We start from the raw sequence: 19,640 nt of genomic DNA on the forward strand, positions 1-19,640 counted from the left end.
TTCATGTTGCTTTCCCTTCATGCCTTCCCCAACCCATACAGTACATCTTGCACACCCCCATACATACACCCTTCCTTGATCCATACGATACCTCTTCAGTACCCCTCCCCCATACCCTTCCTAGCCCATAACATCCCCAACCGGCACGGCAGCTCTTACACATCAGTGTGATCCCCATGCATTGTTCTTGTTCTGCACCTCTCCCTGCACACCCTATTTGATCCATAAGGGATCTCTTGCACAACCCCATGACTCTCACCCTTCTTTACCTGCACACCCACTGTAGCTCCTGACCCACACAGCATCTCACACACACTGGAACTTTTATTGACACGTACCACCCACCTGCACTGCATCGCTGGTGCACGCTCATACCCCTTGCAACCCATACCACACCTTTCATGCACCCCATATACCATTCCTGACTCTACAACTTGCTCCCTCCCCCACTTAGCAGCAGCCACTTACGTGCCTGCTGACCTTGGACTTGCAGCTTTCTCTTGGCTTCCCCACTGACTTTCTCTCTACAAGTTTCTTAAATCCAAAGCAAATGGAGAAGCCAGCACAAATTTGAGGAAGCAAAGGAAGGAGAAAGGAAGCGAGGGAAAGAGAGGGGAAGGAAAGGAAAGGAAAGGAAAGGAAAGGAAAGGAAAGGAAAGGAAAGGAAAGGAAAGGCTTCCCTGTCAGCTTCCCACAAAGAAACTCAATGGGGAAGTTGGCAGGAAGTCAAAAGTTGCTCTTACTTCAGCTGCTGTTTTGCCCACCCAAGGATATTCTGTTTCTCTGCTCAGGTAAGGAAATTATGATTAAATGATGATGCAATGGAGCATAGGTTGCCTAGTTGCTTATAAAGCTTCAGTCCTAAAAGTGTGTAGCTCCTATTTTACTGCAGTAGTTTCTGCTGAGTTCAAGAAGCCGAACTAGGTGGGCATAGAAGTGTCCTGTTAGACAATCAGACAATCAGTTACACTGAATAATTAAAAACTACTTGGGAACTGGGAACAGTACATCAAATCTGTACTCTGGTATTTTTTTTTAACATATGGAAGGGTATTTGTATAGATCTGGTATTGCAATTGCTGTGACATATACTTCAATTATTTAAAAGCAAAAACATTCCTTTCCAAATTAATTATTTTATTCATATACTTGTTAATCATTTAAAGTGTTCTTAATTAATAGAAGCCCTGATCTAATATTAAAATGCAGTGTACAAATATATATATAAAACTTTCTAGCCATGAAATATATGCCTATAGTACATGAAAGTAATGGTTGTTTCTTTCTAAAAATGCAAACATCTAAATCAAACATTATATCCCATGAAAATGGCATTTTCTCCCAATCTTGAATCTTTTAAATGTATTCAGTATAATGTTTTTTTAAAAAGCATAATCCTGTAAATTGTATTCCTATGGCCTAGGAATACAGTACTTACAACCTGTCCATCCTGAGTGAGTTTTTCTTCCTGGTAAGCATTCTTTGAATGGCAGCATCAATCTTCTGTTAAACATAAAGCAGCATAAATTTGATTACAGACATGAGAAGGAAGATTTTTTTCAATTGTAGCGCTAGACTTAAAGATTCACACATATTGAAAATGACATTTTTACTTAATTGAGGCCAGTTCTGTATTCAGCTGGTTTTCAAAAGTCCATTTAAAAGTACCATTTAAAAACTGACAAATCAAAAGCTATAAATGTTAGAAAATACTTTGTATATTGAAGTATAGTCAATACTTCTGACATTCTTTTCAGTTTAAGACCTATTGAAATTCTCCAACTATTAAAATTCTCACCATTTTTAAATATTCCGTAGTTATAAAGTCTGAACTTCAACAAGCTGCTGTATCCTAAAATGATTAAACAGATGTGAAGTCTATAGCAGCATTAGACCTCTGATCTGATTTTAGCATACAGATGGAATTAAATTAATTCATAGCAAACTCTGTAAAATAAAGGGTATGGCACTGAATGCTAGTGCTCTGTTTAACCAGAATGTACCTGTACCAACAGCTGTTGAGAAAAATTGCATGCCTTAATTTTCATAGAAATCTACCTTTAATGACATCACATTATTTTGAAATAAAAATTAAATTGCAAATTTGTTTTCTTTTTGCCCCTTTTTTTCTCTTTTTAAGGAGTTCCCCTGATTTATTACATATAGACTATAGAACGTTTCATTTTTTCCCATATTGCAAGTAATATTTAAGCTGTGCAACACTTTGATACCTAAACAGTGTTTCAGAGCTTGCAAGTGCACAAGCATAGCAACTGTCGGCAACTCTGTAAAGTATCCATATAATCCCAAGAAAACTGCAGCCGTGAAAGGATTGCAGACATATTGAAACACTTCTGCCTTATACACTTCAAAGCATCTTTTCAGAATTGAAATGCTATATAGATTTAACATATCGATTTAAATAGGTGTGATAAGAGGCGTATCATGAAAAATACTATCTGTATTTCTACTTCTATTACTTTCAAGCGTTTGGCTGTAAGGAGTTCCAAAGGTGCTTTTTCAAGAGGCAGTTGGACTTTCTGGTTTTTCTTCTTTGAAGATGTTTCGCTTCTGATCCAAGAAGCTTCTTCAGTCTTCAAGTTTCTTGGATGAAAAGCGAAACATCTTCAAAGCATTGGGACAACCATGTCCTGGATGACCGAGAATCTCCATAGACATTTGGCTGTAAGGAGTGTTTAACAAAAATACATCATACAATGACATTGTCACATTCATATAATGCATTTTCTTTGAAATAAGGAAGGAAATCGGCCTATACTATTTTCAAATTAGCATTCATTCTTATTCATGTGAGTGTACTGATTAATGTTGAATATTCCTTTTTGTCTCAGGGTTTGTTGGTGAAAATGCTCAGCCAATCTCAGACAGCAACATTGGGAATCGGATGCTCCAAAGCATGGGATGGACGCCTGGCACAGGCCTTGGGCCAGATGGCAAAGGGATAGCCGAACCAATCCGGGCAATCCAGAGGCCAAAGGGACTTGGACTTGGATTCAGCTGACAGAAAGAGATTCCAACTGCTGGTTCAGACATCAACAAAACTAATTTGAACTTTGAATATCTGAAAGCATTCTAATTTGTTGCCAAAACATCCAGTGATTCTTACTGTAATTTTTTTAATAGAGACGCTTCATTGTTTTCTGTTAAAGCTGTGTGGGGCCAGTCGTTAGGACAGTCCTAATCTTTGAATCCTGAGCGTGTAATAATAATCATCTTTTAAATTGTACCTTTTTTAAAAGTGTCTGTGGTCTTAATTAGTTACGTTGTCAAAGATTCTAAGAAATGATTAAATTCTCCTCCCAACACTGTACATAAACCCATTATCCTTTGCTGGTTTTAACATGGGCCTTTTACTCTGGAAAGCTGCTTTGTTACTAAGGCACCTTGTCTGGGAAGCATTTTGCTGCATTTCTCACATTCATTCCAAAAAGTTGTAGTGGGTAGTACAAAAGAAAGTCTGGTTGCAGAATTCTTTTTGTAATAAGAGGCAAAAATAGAATAGGGAAAGAGACCAGAGTTTACCTTTTGTATTGAAATGCACAAAATGCTTTGAGCTAAAGGCAGCATATGACTCTTTAGACGGGGTTAACAGTGTCATTTTTTTACATGGGTGTGATAAATGTAATGAATGTTAACAGGGTAAGGGGTTTCAATTGTTCTGTGGCATGGAATATTTTTATGCTATAGATATCTGTGTCTCCACAGATGCCCCCAGCCCATAGAACAAAACATTAGGGGCAAAGCCTAAATTAAATTGTGTGTATATAATTAAATTAATTACATACAAGTAATAAGACCTTCTATTTATTTAATACTTCTCACCTTTGGGCACAATAATTGTGATTGCAACAGGTGCTACATCAAATTTTGGGGTCACATTTAGCCCTGGAGCCTCAGGTGATGCACCCTTGTTTTTAAAATATTGCCATCAGACTCTCTACAGCTTTGATTCAATTGGGTCTTCTAAATGGTTCAGTATTATGCAATCTCTTTAGATCAGCATAAATCGCTTCTTGCTTCAAAATGGGCAATTTTGCATGAGAAATGCAAAATGACAAATGATGAATTTGTCTTCCAACATTTGCAGCAGGTAACTCAATTCTCTTTTCTTATTTACACACCCTCCTAGTACAATTTTAAACTTTTTTTAAAAAACTTTGCTTTCTGGTGTCTTAGCTTGTATTCTTTCTAAAATAAAGATTTTAAACTACTATCACCTTTTACCATATCACTGTCTGTCTAACTTGACTGTCTAACTTGAGGGGATGGATTTAAAATGGGACCATATTAACTAGAGTCCATCTGTGGTAGTTTGGGGAATATTTCTGTAATTGACAAATGGTGCCTGCTAGTGAGAAGGAAGGCTTCCCAGGCACAAATCTTTTAAAAAGCAGCAAAGGGAATAGTAAAACAGACAACCTTTTGATAAGATTAACAATATTATACTTAATCTTTGGACTTGTCATTGTGCTGACATCCCAAATTCATTAAAGAGGACTTCCATCAATGCATTAATGATGTGTTCTAATTATTATGCTAGAATGGCATATCTGCTCCCCAAACTAATTGCCCTTTGAATTCATTAAAATACTCCTACTAGAATATGATCATGAGGCAGTTCCCGGGTTAAGAACATCCGACTTACAGGGAACTTGTACTTATGAATGAATTGCCATAAAGTCTATTATATTAAAAAAAATTAAGTTAAATGCAGTGATTAATAATTACGAACTCATAATGAACTCGTGCTCTTGAAAACTGTGCGGCTTCAGCAGTTTGTTGTCTTGAGGAAGGAGATCACTTTGTCATTAGCGCTGTGTTGAGTGTATAACTTTTGATTTGGCTTTAATTTTTCTCTTTTTTACCTTTGTAACCATGCTTCCAAAGTTTAAGTCTGCTAAAAGTACTGAAGATGCATCAAAGAAAAGGCAAACAACTGTGTGTGAAAATAAAGTGTAAAGGCTACAATTTGTCAATGATCAGAACAATTTTGAAAGATAAAGTAGGAATAATGGAGCATGTGAAAGACCCTGCCTTCATGGAAACTACAATTATTATTAAACAATACAGTTATTTAATCATTGAAAGGCTATTGATAATTTGGTTTGATGATCAAAATCAAGGTAATATGCCTATTAGCCTTTATTGCAAGAAAAAGCTTGAAGCCTTTTTAATGATTTAAAAGCTGCACATGCAGCAAGTGAAGGTAATTGTGATGAGGAATTTGTTGCAAATAGGGGTTGGTTCAATTGTTCCAGAATGAAGGCAGATTTACAGAATATTAAAGTACAAGGTGAAGCAGCAAGTGTCGATATAAATGCTGCATTTGATGTTCCTGAAATGTTGAAATAAATTAATGAGAAGGGAGGTTATTTGTTAGGCAAAATAATTAATGTAGATGAGATTGGCTTATTTTGGAAAAAAAATACTTGATCTACATTTTGAAAGGAAAAAAGTGCACCAAAGAGCAGTAATGTATTGGAAAGTAGGCTAGCATTTTTATTTCAGGGTGACGCATCCGGGGATTTCAAGATCAAGACTTTGCTTGTGTATCACTCCCTAAATCCAGGAACACGTTGCTACATCATTAAAGCATCTCTTCTCATTATTTGGAAGGCAAATGCAAAGTCTTGGTTTACAAGTGCCACCTTTGAAGATTGGTTCTTGAACCATTTTGTCCTAGTGTTGAATGTTATTGCATGGCCAAGAAACTTTCTATCAAGATCCTCCTTGTGCTTGATAATGCATCCAAATATCTAAGCACGACCCTGTTTTCCCGAAAATAGAACCCAACCAGAAAATAAATCCTAGCATGATTTTTCAGGATGCTCATAATATAAGCCCTACCCCCAAAATAAGCCCCAGTTAAGATTATCGGCCAGATGGATGCATTTAGTACCGTATTTCCCTCAAAATAAGACCTAATCAGAAAATAAGCCCTAATGCGTCTTTTGGAACAAAAATTAATATAAGACCTGGTCTTATTTTTGGGGAAACACGGTAGATGATCTTCAACTCAATATAAAGGTCATATTTGTGAAGTTTCCGAAAGATGCCCTAATTAATTCTTGAAACCTTTGCAAGTTGACAATATTTTTAGCCCCCATCACCACATTGACACCACAGCCAATGGATTGGAGAGCCATGATTGTCTTTGTTTTATGAAGCCCATCTCACTGATACAATGACTCTGGGCAGCCAACAAAATGATAAAAAGTAAAGTAATACAAAACAATTAATGAGGAATTAAATAGAAAAGCTAAAAACCAAGACAGTGGGTGGGCTGGGGGTGGGATTTTCTCTATCTGGTGAGCCACTGTCAAGGTAGAAGGCCTTTAAGGGCTGATTATTTATGGTGGGCATTCTCAGAGTTAGGCTAGCTGTCAGGATTATCCAAAATGATGTGATAAGCATTTGACTGGCACTAAATAACTCTTCAACTTACAAATTTGAATTAAAGACAGACTTAGGAACAGATCTCTCTCATAACCAGGAACCAATCAGAATTTAGATGTTACACCTCTATCTTTGCTATTATTGGCACGTCAACCTATCCAGATCATTGTACCAAACTCAATGACCAGTTTTAAAGAATTGGTACTAAAATTCTTACATATTTTTTTCTTGTGTTTTCATTGCAAATCCTTGGACCCCCTTCCAAATTCTCAAGAAGCAGTTGACCCTACAATGTAGCAGATGGCAAGGGTCCACAGCAGGAGTAGGGTACTCTCTATTTTCAAGTGTACAGAATAATATTCAAGATAATGAAATTCAGATCCCTGATTCTACTTGTGAATGGTGCAAGCACTCCATTATTGCTGCTTGAGTTGCAGCAGGAGCACGCTGATTTCTGAATGGCTATCAAACTGTTCAGTGGCTGATTATTAGATGCCATCAAGTCAATATTGACTCTTGATTTGGTTGATATATCTTTTCCATGATGATCTTCCCAACCAGGTCTCTTAGATTTTCAACTGTGTATCCATTCTGGCAGTAACTGAGCTCATCTGCTACATTCTGGTTATTTTCTTCCATTTTTCCCAGCATTATAGATCTGTCAAGGGAGCCAGGTATTCATGTAATGAGTCCAAAGTATGGTAATTAAAGCCTGGTCTTTTATGCCTCGAGTGAGAACTCTAAATTGATTTGTTCTATGATTTTTTTTCCCTCAGGATCCATGGTATTCTCAACCATCTTTTCAATCTCTAAAGTTCAAAACACTCACTAATCTTTCTGTCCTGCTTCTTAAAAAGTGCAACTTCCATAGAGTATCATGGAAAATACAATCCTTATTTTTGTGGGTACAGATATGTCATAGAGAACATCATATACATATAAGGATTCTGATAATTATAAGTATAGACATATTCATGGCTTTAGAACACCTTTTTCAAGGTCTTCATTGTTATCTTACCAAGTGCTCATCTGCAATGCATTTATTAGATGTTGATTCTTTTACTGTTGATAGTCATTCCTAAAAGAAACCCAGAAACTATCTACCACTTCAATATCTTCATTTTAATTTAGAAGGCTGATTGCTAAATCTGTTATCATTAGTTTAGCCTTCATATATAACCTTATTCCCATTTTTTTTTCATTGTGCTCCTTAACTTTCATTGCTAGATCATTTGCATTTTCAGCTATCAGAGTAATGTTATCAGAGTAACATTGTCATAGTTTGGCTAGAATCTTGACTGATTCTTCTGTTACTTTTCTGTAGATATTCAATTGCATCAATTGCTGTAGCTTTCTAGCTTGGTACTGACCAGAGTGCTGATTTAATCATTTCTTAATATTAAGTTTTTTTTTCAAATAGGAAAAATTTTCTAAAGTATCTTAGATGTTGATACTTCTACTGCACAGAATTTCAGTATACTTCTATCTCTGTCTGGTCTTTTTTGAATTAGTGACTATCTCTCCATTGGTGTCCTTCAATACCACTTCAAGGTTGGAACCTCTTTATGAGTTCAGGGAACTTTTGGAAGACTCATTTTTCAAAGCCTGTTTCTATTTTCAATGTCTTTAGAAATTTATTGTAATACTTGCTTCTCATCTCTTCTAGCAGCTCTCTGAAATTATTTGTTAAAATCCTGCCTGAAATTGTTGCTTTGTTTTCTCTTAGATTTTGGCTTCTCTTGGAAATTTCCATTTATTCTGACATTATAACCCCCCCTAGATGGACCTGATCAGAAACTAAATAGACCTTCCCAGGTAAACTAAAACTATATTTATTGTGATTAGTTATACCAAAAGAATCTTGCAAGTCCAATTACGTTCCTCTTTCTTCTTATATTTAAGTCAGTTAGGATTTTCATTTCTTTCATGCCAACTTCAACAACTAGGTATCATAAGGTTTAGTTGCATCACAAACAGCATTCATTCCCTGAAACATCCTAAGCAATTTGCTCAGAGGGGTCCATAATTGGAATTATATCACCATTTTTCATAGATTGCTATCCGATATAAGTACCTACTTGCTTTAGTTGGATAGCTTTCATGCCTTGGCTGACCCTGCTGGGAATTCTTGGTATATATCCCAAGCATTCTTCACTCATCCATCCCCAGAGCGCCCCCACCATAATAAGGCAGCATATCTGGACATGTAGGGAAAGAGTTCAATGGAAGAAAAACAAGTGGCTACACCCCCCTGTCTTAATATTAAGACATTTGTCACTTGCATTATTTCAGTAAATTGCAATCAAACAGATGAGCTATGGGTAAGCTCATGTTTCCAGTGAAGAAAACAGATAGCAAGGAATCATACAGTATAGATACACCCTTGAAATCTCAAGCATTATGAAATGATTCAGATAGAGTTTCATTCTCCCCAGGTAAAATATGCCTAGAATAGGTCTGCAAATGTGTGTATCCGATATGCTTTGCTGTTAACATTTGCTTTGTAAAAGTTATTTTCCCCACGACATGACAACCCTCTGGGCATATGAAGAAAAAAGAATGTCAAGCAGCTGTAAAGTTTCTTTTTTTTTTCGCCTGGAGAAACTGTTCCTTTGCATTTTCAGTTTATGCTGTCTCTCGTTTTCATCTTTCCCTCACCAAAATGCAGAAAACCTGAAGAGTGAGGTAGAAAGAAACCTTAGGTCTTGGTCAGACTGAACTTCTGATATTAAAATATATATATCCAGATACACTGTCACTTTTCCTTAATCACCATTGCAGTTGTCTCTTTATTTAAATATAGATGACATTGCCTTAGAAAAATACTGAAGTTGGCAAAAACTCAGTGATTTACGGAATCAGCATATTGCCCCCAACAATGTGGGTTCTTATTTTACCAGTCTTGGAAGGATAGAAAGCTGAGTGAACCTTGAGCCAATCAGGATTGAACTCCTGGCTCTGGGCAGAGTCAGACTGCAATACTGCATTCTAACCACTAGGGCTCTAAGCAGCAATATTGCATGCTTTCGAACTACTGGATGGGCAGGAGCTAGGGATCAAGCGATGGGAGTTCACTCCATCTGACAGAGCCAGGCTCGAACTGCAGTAGTACAGACATTTCTGGCCAGCAGTTTCACCATCATTAAGCCTCTGTGCCACCGCGTCCCCTATCCCCACAGGAATAAAAGCTTACATTTCACATGATTTTAAGTCTCCGATACCATCAGTCTTGCCTGCTATCAAATGCAGTACTGCATAAATCTTGCACCTGGTTTAATTTCCTTAAATTAGGAGGAGAAGTGTCCTGTTTTACATACACTAATTATTTTTTTTAGAAATGCTTTTATTAAAGTCAGGCTAAATTTCTTCATCCCCACTGCTCACTGCTTAGAGTTCCTATGCTGCAAAAAATCTTTCGACATGATCTAATGACTCTTTTTTTTTTAAATTATTATTATAATCTAAACAGCTTTTGTTGCTACATTAGCTTTTCCAATATTATTGACTATACTTAAAGAAACATTGATCTATTAGGATCACAAATCACCATCAGGATAAAAGAGTATTAAGGAAAGATGACTCCTCTCCCCCCATCCCATAGCACTCCGTCATTAGGTATTAAATACTCATTGATTTAACAGGTTTACTGTAATATATATTCAACTGACAAGTGGACCATGAAGGCTCCTTCTGGTGGTCTCCTACTAAGCACAGACTCATTACTTTACACACCTGATATTTTAAACAGATCCAGATTTCTCTGCAGTTAGTCAATCCCATTAGCTGTCAGTGCAATGATCTACTATTGCCATTTTTGGTTTTCTCTGTATGTTAGAGATGTCCCCTGTCTTTGAATTGTCAGATAATATAAATCATCATCCTGATTCAGACATTGCTGTGTTTGCAGTGGAACAAGGAGACCTGATTTCCTGTCAACGTTTTTTTTCAGAAAAATGTGTCAGTGTGTGCATTTTGTCACAGTTGCCTGTTATATTTGCAGAGCCAAGTTATGTGAGGAGTGAGGAGTTATAACAGTTTCTTACAATAAAATGTTCTGCTAATCTCTCTCAATTCAGCAAGCAAAATAATTGAAATTGTACAACATTTAATGATCTGTCATAGGACCAAGGCTGCTTAATAAGGCTAATTATATTAATGGTAAAGCAAGATACCTTTGAAATTAGGTCAATTCTTAGAGACTTCGTGTACAACTGTTTTGTTTTCTTCACAGTATTGCAGAAGTGGTTTGCTATTGCCTTCTTCCAGTTTTATATATTTTATTATTATTTAATTATATATTAATAATTATAACTCCAATTATTAAATTATTATTACTTTAAGGCTAAACTACAATCCTCGGATTTTACTTTTTCAAGCCAGATCATATTAAGACATATGATTTATTACCAGTTTAAATTTTTAGCTGAACAACTATTTCATATTGCATTCTTTCAGTCTGATTGGTTTAAAATATAAATACTGTTACTTGAATGGCATATAACAGCACCTCCCCTAATAATGTGATATTTCTCCTGGATTAATTACAAAAGGATAAACATTTCCAAATTAATTCTACTTCTGTTGAATTTGCTTAATAATTATTTTTCTATAGTAAATAATTATAAATCATATTTATAGGCTATTGCTAGAGTTAAAAATATATTATGCAGTTTAAATTCATTAAGCTATAAACCATAAAACACTTCAATATTTTAGAAATCTAACTATGGTGCAAATTGAATATTTGCCTGCCATTTTTAATCATGAATGTCCAAGTGCCTTGAAAGCCTAGCCTTCTGGAAGGAGACAAAGGGGAAGAATGGGGAAAAGTACATGCCCAAAGCAAAGCCAATGCATGGGACATGAAATACAGTCTCCTAGTCATTTTCTAAAAAGTGCAAAAGACCCCCACTTAGTTCAACCACAATTATTTTTTTTTTCATATACCTTCAGGTCAGTTGGATTCCTGGTGACTACCTGGACAAGTCCCTTGGCAACAATTTTTACAAGTGGTTCGTCATTTCCTTCTTTGTATATTTAGCCCAATCTGAATTTAATGCTGGTGGTAAAAACCTGGTTTCATTCCCAGATCTGGAAAACTTGAATTATGCAGTATTTTGCTGGCCGAGGCAACAATTTAAACTCCGCTGAGATCAAGACCTGTCTTCTCAAACATGAATGGCATCTAATTGATAGGGAACTTTGACAGCTGTAGTTCCGCTATTTCTGTCTTTCTTTATTTTTAAAACGTCAAATCAAATTTTACATGATAAAGATATTCGCCACGTTGACTTCAGGTAATTTCAGTTTTTCCAAATTCCAAATTCTAAATTTAGTATATATTAGACCAATAACCTGTTTTCCCCAAAATAAGACATCCTCTGATAATAAGCCCAATCAGCCTTTTGAGTGCATGGCAATAAGGCCAAGCGCTTATTTCAGGGTTCAAAAAAATATAAGACAGGTCTTATTTTCAGGGAAATATGGCATTTCATGCATTTTTTAAAATTAATGATGCCCTTCCATTTTATGTTGTTCCAGACCTTTGTTTGGGGATAGGAGAAGATAATGCTTCAGCTCAGAACGTTTGAATCTTGTACTTCTGATATGCGAGATGCAGATCATCACTTTCTAGCTAATTTCTTTGGCAGACAGAATTATTAATAAAATGGTTATTAAAAAAGCAGTGCCATTGTCTTCTACCTATAGGACTTTATAAAACCAGATTTGTATTGAAGAACCCTTCAAATGAAGAGTTGTAAAATACTATATAGGGTCAGTTTCTTCAGTGCAGAAACAGAAAAGAACTAAACAGAAGTTTCCATTGTTATCTGAATGCCACATCTGATCAGTGGTGGGTTCCTGCCGGTTCAGCCCAGTTCTCCCGAGCCGGTAGCGGTGACGATATGACGTCACTGAACTGGTTCTGCCCCCCACCCACCCCCCTGCGTCCCCCCATGCCCCCCACGCCCACCCCACCCACCCCCCGTGTTATTCTTACCTTTTATTTGGCCCCACCCCCAATCTATTGCAGCCTCCTGAGTCCCAGCTGATGGCTAAAGGGAAAAAAACTGTTTAAACTCTTGCCGCGTGGCTTCAAAGGGCCGCCCTACAACTGATCAGTGTTAAAAGAAAACAAATGAGTAGGCCAGTGTCTGCAAAAATACATGAGTAGATCAGTGCCTGTAACAATACATGAGTAGATCAGTGCCTGCAAAAATAAATGGGTAGACCAGTGCCTGCAAAAAATAAATGGGTAGATCGGTACAGGTCTGCAAGCAGTTAAAAGCCTGGTAGACCAGTACCTCTGCTAAATCCTAAATAATTGTCACATGACCATCAAGCCATGCCCACAAAATAAGCCATGCCCACAGAACCGGTAGTAAAAAAATTTAGAACCCACCCCTGCATCTGATCCAGTCATAGACAATAATGCCATCAGATCTAATTTTTCCAAAGGTGCTAGGTAAAATAATTTTTAAAAATTCATCAACTTCCCTATTTTTTTTTAAACAGAAGGATAAACACTTTTGTAAATTCTGTAAAAGAACAATGACCTGATTGAGGCAGATAAGATAAAGCTGTATATTGCATTCTTTTTATACCACAGTTGAGACTGGAACTTCCATTGTGAAGTGCTTTGATCATTAAGTGAGGCCCACCTGATTTTACAAATCTTTTTGGCTCAGTACATAATTGAATCATCACAGTCATTAAGGGAATGACTGTGGCTTCCTCTACTGACTTTGCTTGTTGGAAACCCCCTGGGAAGGATACAAATGGCAATCATGGGATCCCAGGATGCTGCTACCTTTGTAAATGCATGCTGGTTGCCAATTGCCCAAATTTTGATCATGTGACCATGGAGATGCTGCGACAGTCATAAGTGTAAGGATTGCTTGTAAGTTACTTTTTTCAGCACCATTGTAATTTTGAACAGTCATTAAATGAATGGTTGGAAGTCAAGGACTCTCTGTATTTAGGGGGAAAAATAGGGGCAGCACTTCTGAGCTGTAGTCCTTGGAAAAGATCATGCTGGCTGTTTCCTTCTGATCTGATGTGTGAAAGAAAGGGGGTGTAACCAGCAAGCATGAAAATAAAAGGTGTTGCAGATTATAAAGTCCCTGAAGGAACAGTCCAGAGTGTATGTGTAGAAAGTCTTTTGATTTCGTATAAAGACTGGCAGAAGCTTTTTAAATGTCTTTATTATTACCCGCCTAAGCAGCAGAAGTTACGATTTCATACTACAAATGCAGTATTATGTGACTGAGACTTTTGATTTTGAAAACTGCTTCAGGCCCAGTTAGTTCTGGTGACAGTGACCAAAGAAACCATAACAGAGGAAGAAAAGAAAGGCATACATTTTGCATGGTGCATTACTTTTCTGGAGTGTCCCTTTCTTCAAAAAATAAAGAAATATGGTCTGCCTAATTAAATTAGTCAAGAGTCTCTGAAAACTGGATTTTCAAAATATGTACCCTTTATAAAACTACTTGTTAAAAATAACTGAATGGGTTTTTTTTTTTTAAAAAAAAGTGAAGCATGGAGAAATAAGCTGGATCCCAAACCTCAAATACTGTACCTATCTTTTAATAGTGTTGGGCTTATATTATTACAACTGCAAAATGTTCCATAATATTGAAGCAGACAACAACTGAGCAGAATTGTTAAAAGGAAGGAAGAAGGCCCACCCTGTGCCTCTCCCACACGATTGTATTGTGCCATTATGCTATTTAGCAACGATGCTAGAAACAAGCAGCAGATTTCTCTCCACTCTGTGAGTAATTGTCTTCATAGCAGTGACAGATGTGCAATATCGCAGCTTCTTCAGGAAAAAAAATTAACAGTTTGTCCAGCATGTCAGCTCGCTCTTTTTAGTGCTTTGGAGGTCCTGGCCCCATTATGGATGATTTAGAAATTGAGGCAAGCTAAGACCAGCTGCCTACGCTGAAAGGCTTCGTTAGAAGACCCTCATCTGCATTCCAGTATTCACGTTCAGCTAGAAATTGGTCGGGCCCCTCTGGCCACGAGATGAGTGCAGGCTGACAATGCCTTGATTTGTCGAGAGAGAGAATAAATGGGTTTTTCAGAAGATGAGGAAATATCACCATTACTGGCCAATTTACAGCATTTTATCTGTTCTTCAAACATGTCACTTTTGTTATTGTTGCATGGTAATTACATAGTGAAAGAGAAAGAAAACAAATTCCGGTTACATATTCAGATGGATTGCAAAATCATATAATTCTGATAAATGCCCATTTATGATACACACGGATGGAAAGTTCATTTTAATTTTGAATAGCCAGCACACAGCCTTAAATACAATCTAGGATTAGATCCCACTGAATCTGATTATGAAAAAGGAACAGTATTTTCCTCACACTTTTTTTTAACAGACAGCAAATTTGAAACTCGGGTGAGGTGGTATTTAATATCATACAATATGAGATGTATTTCTTTATTTGGTTGTGATTTTAGAGTTGCTGCCTTTCTGTTTCCCTAAAATAGGTTTTAGAACACTTTTTATACTATGGCTCTCTTGGATAAGATTTACCTCAGTAAATGGGTACACCCTGTGTCATCAGCTTTGGATGTTAAACGCTCACAGTATCCTAACAAATTGTGCATATCTCTTGCACAAGGCAGACAATTAGAAGGTGGACATTCCACTAACAGACAATAAAATTAAAAATACTTCCATTATACCAGTTGTTATGCCCAGTTTTTGAACAGAAGACTGAACTCAATTGCTAAAATTTCTTGAGACAAATATTAAAGAAAATTCCAGACACCTTTAAGGCTTCTGGTTAAGAGATGGTCGACTAAAACCATCAGAGCTTATCAGAGGAAAATTGGGCTGTCTCTTCTGTCGATGATAAAAACACAATCCACCAGGAATGTTTCTGGCACATGTCCCATTTAAGATAAATATGAGTTAGACAAGCATCAAACAGATCACCACTGGATAAGGCCCCATTGCATGGGACTAAAAGACAGAAATATGAAAAATTATTTCAAACAATTTTCTGAACAAAAGGAAATCATTTATATATGTGGTAGCTGTCCTGAACAGATTCATCTTTTCAAAGATGAGAACCATGTTCAAATTCCTGTTCCATTTTGGAGTTCACTAGATGGTAAGTTAAAGTAGTAGGCATATGCAGAGCATATTTTGTCCTGTGACAAAATAATAATTTTGCAATAAAGTTAGATTACAAACCCACATATATAAATATAATATAAATTAATATAATATAATAATTTGTTTAATATAAATTAAACAAAGTTTCCACTTTGAATGCATGAATTGTTCATCTGGCAAAAGAATTAAAGGTGTGAACAATTACTGTATAAAATCACATCCCAGCATTTGAAAAGTTTACTTAGCAATCACTTTAGATTCTTGGATTTGATATACATTCTATAGGGGCTTCTCCGTAACGATCATACTTCAAAAAGAAAAAGAATAATGGCCAAATTTTTACACTGAATATTTTATTTTTGAAAATGAAAATGAAAATGAGTTACGTCACCATATCCTTTCACATTTTTAACAACCACCAAAAAAAAAATAAAAAAAAATGCAGAGATTTATATTTGTGTTAAAATCAATCATCTACTTCTTGGCATTAATGGCCATATGAGACTGCCAGAAATTTAACTGGTGGAATCAGATGGAGTAGGCAGAGTATTAAACAGCTACACTGACTATTTATTTAGCTTTTTGGAGTACCTTTAATGATGTAAGAAATTTTACAACAGTTCCTAGGATCACTTCATTCTGGGTCTTAAGAATGTCAAATGAGGCATTTTTGCACTTTCAAAATATTCCTTATTTGAAGAACAGGATGTATCCTCTGAGCCCAGAAAATCTAACGAACTAGGACAAATGGGGGAGCAGGTAAAGGCCAATAGACACAATTCCTGAGGCACAGGTTCTTATTAGGATTTGACCATCAATACACTTCACTGAAGTCACTAATGAAAATGTTGAAGAGTACTGGGTCTAGTACCAAAGTCACAGACTATAACATTTCAGAAAATGAAATGTTATTAATCTGCTAAGATTTGTGTTTGGACGATTCATGCTGACATTGCATAGTTTTCAAGGTGTAATTTAATCAATCAATTAATTCAATTTAATATAGCCATCCAACTTCAGAAGACCTTGAGCAACCTACAAATTCCATTAAAAAGTGAACAATTAATATCCGCAAATATGAGCAGCCTGGACTAAATCAACTAGAACAACAAACATGAAGAAAACAATGCAGTAGGAACGCAACCAATGAGTCTCACTTACATTAACTTCAGGCCTAAACAGAAAACAAACCTTAAGGTTTCCAAAATCCCAGGAGGGTGGAATCTCCTAGAAGTCGCTGTTCCAGATGATGGGGGTCCTGACAGAGAAAGTATGCTTCTTTGGTCCTAAAAGATACCAGCATTTAATTGAAGGATCTGTAGTGCATTCACTCTGCATTAATGTACTGGTCTGTTTGAAACAATTGGAGATAACCAATCCCTCAGATAACCAGGCCCTAAACCATAAAGGGTGTTATAGGTGGTAGCCAGTACCTTGAATTGAATTGCAAAGGAAACCTACTAGCAATCAATGCAACTCACATACCAGCATTGGCACATAGGCATACTGTGAAGTGCCTATAATTGTTCATGCTACTGCATTCTAGGTGTAGGTTCTGGAAGGTTTTCAAGGGCAATCCCACATAGACCACATTGCAGGAGTCCAATTGTGAGGTAATCAGGGTGGTCATCAGTTGAGAAAAGGGAGCAAGTGGAACATAGACCACAGCTGTCAGGCCAGGCCACAGCTACCACCTGCACTTAGAGCAGGAGCTGTGAATCCAGAAGGACACCCCAGTGTATACACCAGTCTTGAATGGAAAAACACAACCATATCCAGGGCCAAGATGAAAATGCTCCTGCCATCCCTTCCATCAAAGAGGCTGATACCTGGTTATTAGTGGAACAAACTTTCTGAAAGCTGTCAGAATCTGTAAATAGCAATTATTACACTCCTGCCCTGCACTCCCATTGTAGCTGGAGTTCACATGAAACCCAGTCAGGCACGTTTCTGAAAGGGAACTCTTCCCTTCTATGCTCAGCCAGGTTTCAGTAATGTATTAAATAAAATTAGGATAAGGAGACTGTGGGTGTTAAAATGGTTTGATTATATAGAAAAAAAGAATGAGCATGAATCACAAAACCAATATATGAAAAAAAAAAGTGGATGAATTGAGAGGAAGGGAAGGCTAAGACATTTACAGTTCTGTGGGGTTGGAGAGTTCCTCAGGAAGAGTCAGGTGAGATGTTTAAAGAACAAAATGCAGTGAAGTGAATTTGAAGTAAGGTGGATGTGACAGAAGCAAGGATTTAGCTATATTTTATTTTTTTGGGATCTTATCCCTTTAATTACCTTTGCCTACTGTTTTTATTTACTTATTCAAGACATTTATATAGCCATTCAACTTTCAACCAATTCTGGGCATTGTATTATTATTTTCTCCTTTTCTGTGCTGAGCCTAACACAGCTTACCCAAAAAGGATAGTATTATCCTTTGGGGGTGGGAGGTGGGGGGTTATTTTGTTTTATTGTACTATATTAATTAATTTATTTATTTATTTATTTTTTAATTTGATTTATATGCCGCCCTTCTCCGAAGACTCAGGGCGGCTTACAATGTGCTCAGCAATAGCCTTCATCCTTTTGTATATTTATACAAAGTCAGCTTATTGCCCCCACAAACTGGGTCCTCATTTCACCTACCTTAGAAAGGATGGAAGGCTGAGTCAACCTTGAGCCTTGGCGAGATTCGAACCCTGCAGTAATTGCAGGCAGCTGGTCTTAAGCAGCTTAATAACAGGGTGCCTTAAACCCTAGTACTACCAAGGCTCTTCTTTTTGATTTGATTCTTTTTGTTAGTTTTTATTGTTTTAAATGTGGTCTTAGCTGCTTTCCGTCACAATGGGTGAATAGGCGACAATATAAATTCAATAAATAATAAATACATTGTACATACATACATACATACATACATACATACATACATACATAATATGTGTGTATGCAAGTACCTAACCTTAATTGAGTGATCCACTAACTAGGGGAGCCACTTGTTATTGGATTATTAGTGTTCTGATAAAGCTACCTACCGTAGATATTCAGCAACACAAATTCAGATTCGGAATTCAGATTCAGATTTTTTTTCAGTACTTTTAAACATTTCTTTAGAAATAAAGTGGGAATTTTATAACAAAGTACATATCTTGACAACTATGACTCAGTCCAAATGATCTTTTTACCTTTTGATTGTCCTTTTCTAGTGTGAGGAAGGGACCTTTTAAAAATCGGAGCTTCAAATCTGTTGCACATAAACACCATATCATCTTCAGAAAGACAGTACTCGGCATCATCTCATTTCGCCATTTGTGTTGATCTTCAACTTTTCAGTAAGGTTTTTGTACAATCACATTGTTTTCCATTCCTTGGAATCAAAGCCATTTGTGCCTTTAGTATCTCATTTTTAATGAACTCCCATCATTCATGGACTAATTAGCATCTCCAGCCATTCTCTGATTTAATTAAAATGTGTTTTCCTGATAATCAATATATATTCCTGACTACATTTAGCTTTAATATCACCTACACTCAAGAATGTCCACATTGCACTATTTCTTGAACGGACTATTGTCTGTTCCTCCATTCTCTGAAAGGAAAAAGAGAGGTCTGCAGAACAGTGTAGGAACTTCTAAGAAGGAAGCTGGGGATAATATGGTTTAGTATGGATCTGCACTGCTTCTCACACAATTGTGCCTCAAACTGATTTACAATAAAATATTAAATACCATCATAAACCAATAAATTGTAGTAGCATAAATATTTCATTAAAAACCTGGCTGGGAAAAACAAAACCATTGATCACATTGGGGGGAAGGTTGATTTTGCAGGGAAGGGCTGGGCTAAGTAGATCTTGTATAGGTACTGAAAAAAACATCATATACTGTAGGCACCTCACAAAGAAGAAAGCATATCATTCCAGAATGCAGGTCCATGAAGGAGGCCTTTTCTGTAGGCATGCACTTATTTCACAACTGTAATTTCTTCAGGATCTTCTCAGATGAACAACCAGGTTTGTAATAGTGAAGGTAATGTCAGTTATTCTGGTGGCAAGTTGTTTAGAGCCTAATTGGCAGAAGGAAAG

General features: G+C 36.7%; 1 protein-coding gene and 1 long non-coding RNA gene across 8 annotated transcripts in view; one reads left to right on the top strand and one right to left on the bottom strand.

The window, feature by feature from the left end:
- GPATCH2 (G-patch domain containing 2) overlaps positions 1-4,532 on the top strand; it is a 94,958-nt gene extending 90,426 nt beyond the window's left edge. For 4 of the 5 annotated variants that reach the window (XM_034427833.2, XM_034427832.3, XM_087883181.1 and 1 more), the window contains exon 10: positions 2,853-4,532. In XM_034427833.2, the coding sequence (XP_034283724.1) occupies positions 2,853-3,022 (170 nt within the window). In that variant the 3' untranslated portion in view covers positions 3,023-4,532. The remainder of the gene's footprint in view (positions 1-2,852) is intronic. The other variant, XM_034427835.3, reaches the window with a different exon arrangement.
- Positions 4,533-13,991: 9,459 nt separating this feature from the next.
- LOC117671420 (uncharacterized) lies at positions 13,992-17,642 on the bottom strand. 3 transcript variants are annotated; one of them, XR_004592853.3, is made up of 3 exons: positions 17,048-17,642; positions 16,754-16,848; positions 13,992-14,572 (listed from the first exon to the last, which is right to left on the bottom strand). It is a non-coding gene; the product is annotated as an uncharacterized LOC117671420 (long non-coding RNA). The 3 variants fall into 3 exon arrangements; XR_004592852.3 differs by having other exon boundaries at positions 16,724-16,848; XR_004592854.3 differs by having other exon boundaries at positions 16,724-16,848; positions 16,996-17,642.
- Between the last annotated feature and the right edge of the window lie 1,998 nt (positions 17,643-19,640).

This window comes from Pantherophis guttatus, chromosome 1 (genome assembly GCF_059756535.1).
Source record: "Pantherophis guttatus breed Tessera chromosome 1, ASM5975653v1, whole genome shotgun sequence".
NCBI classification, from domain to species: Eukaryota; Metazoa; Chordata; class Lepidosauria; order Squamata; family Colubridae; genus Pantherophis; species Pantherophis guttatus.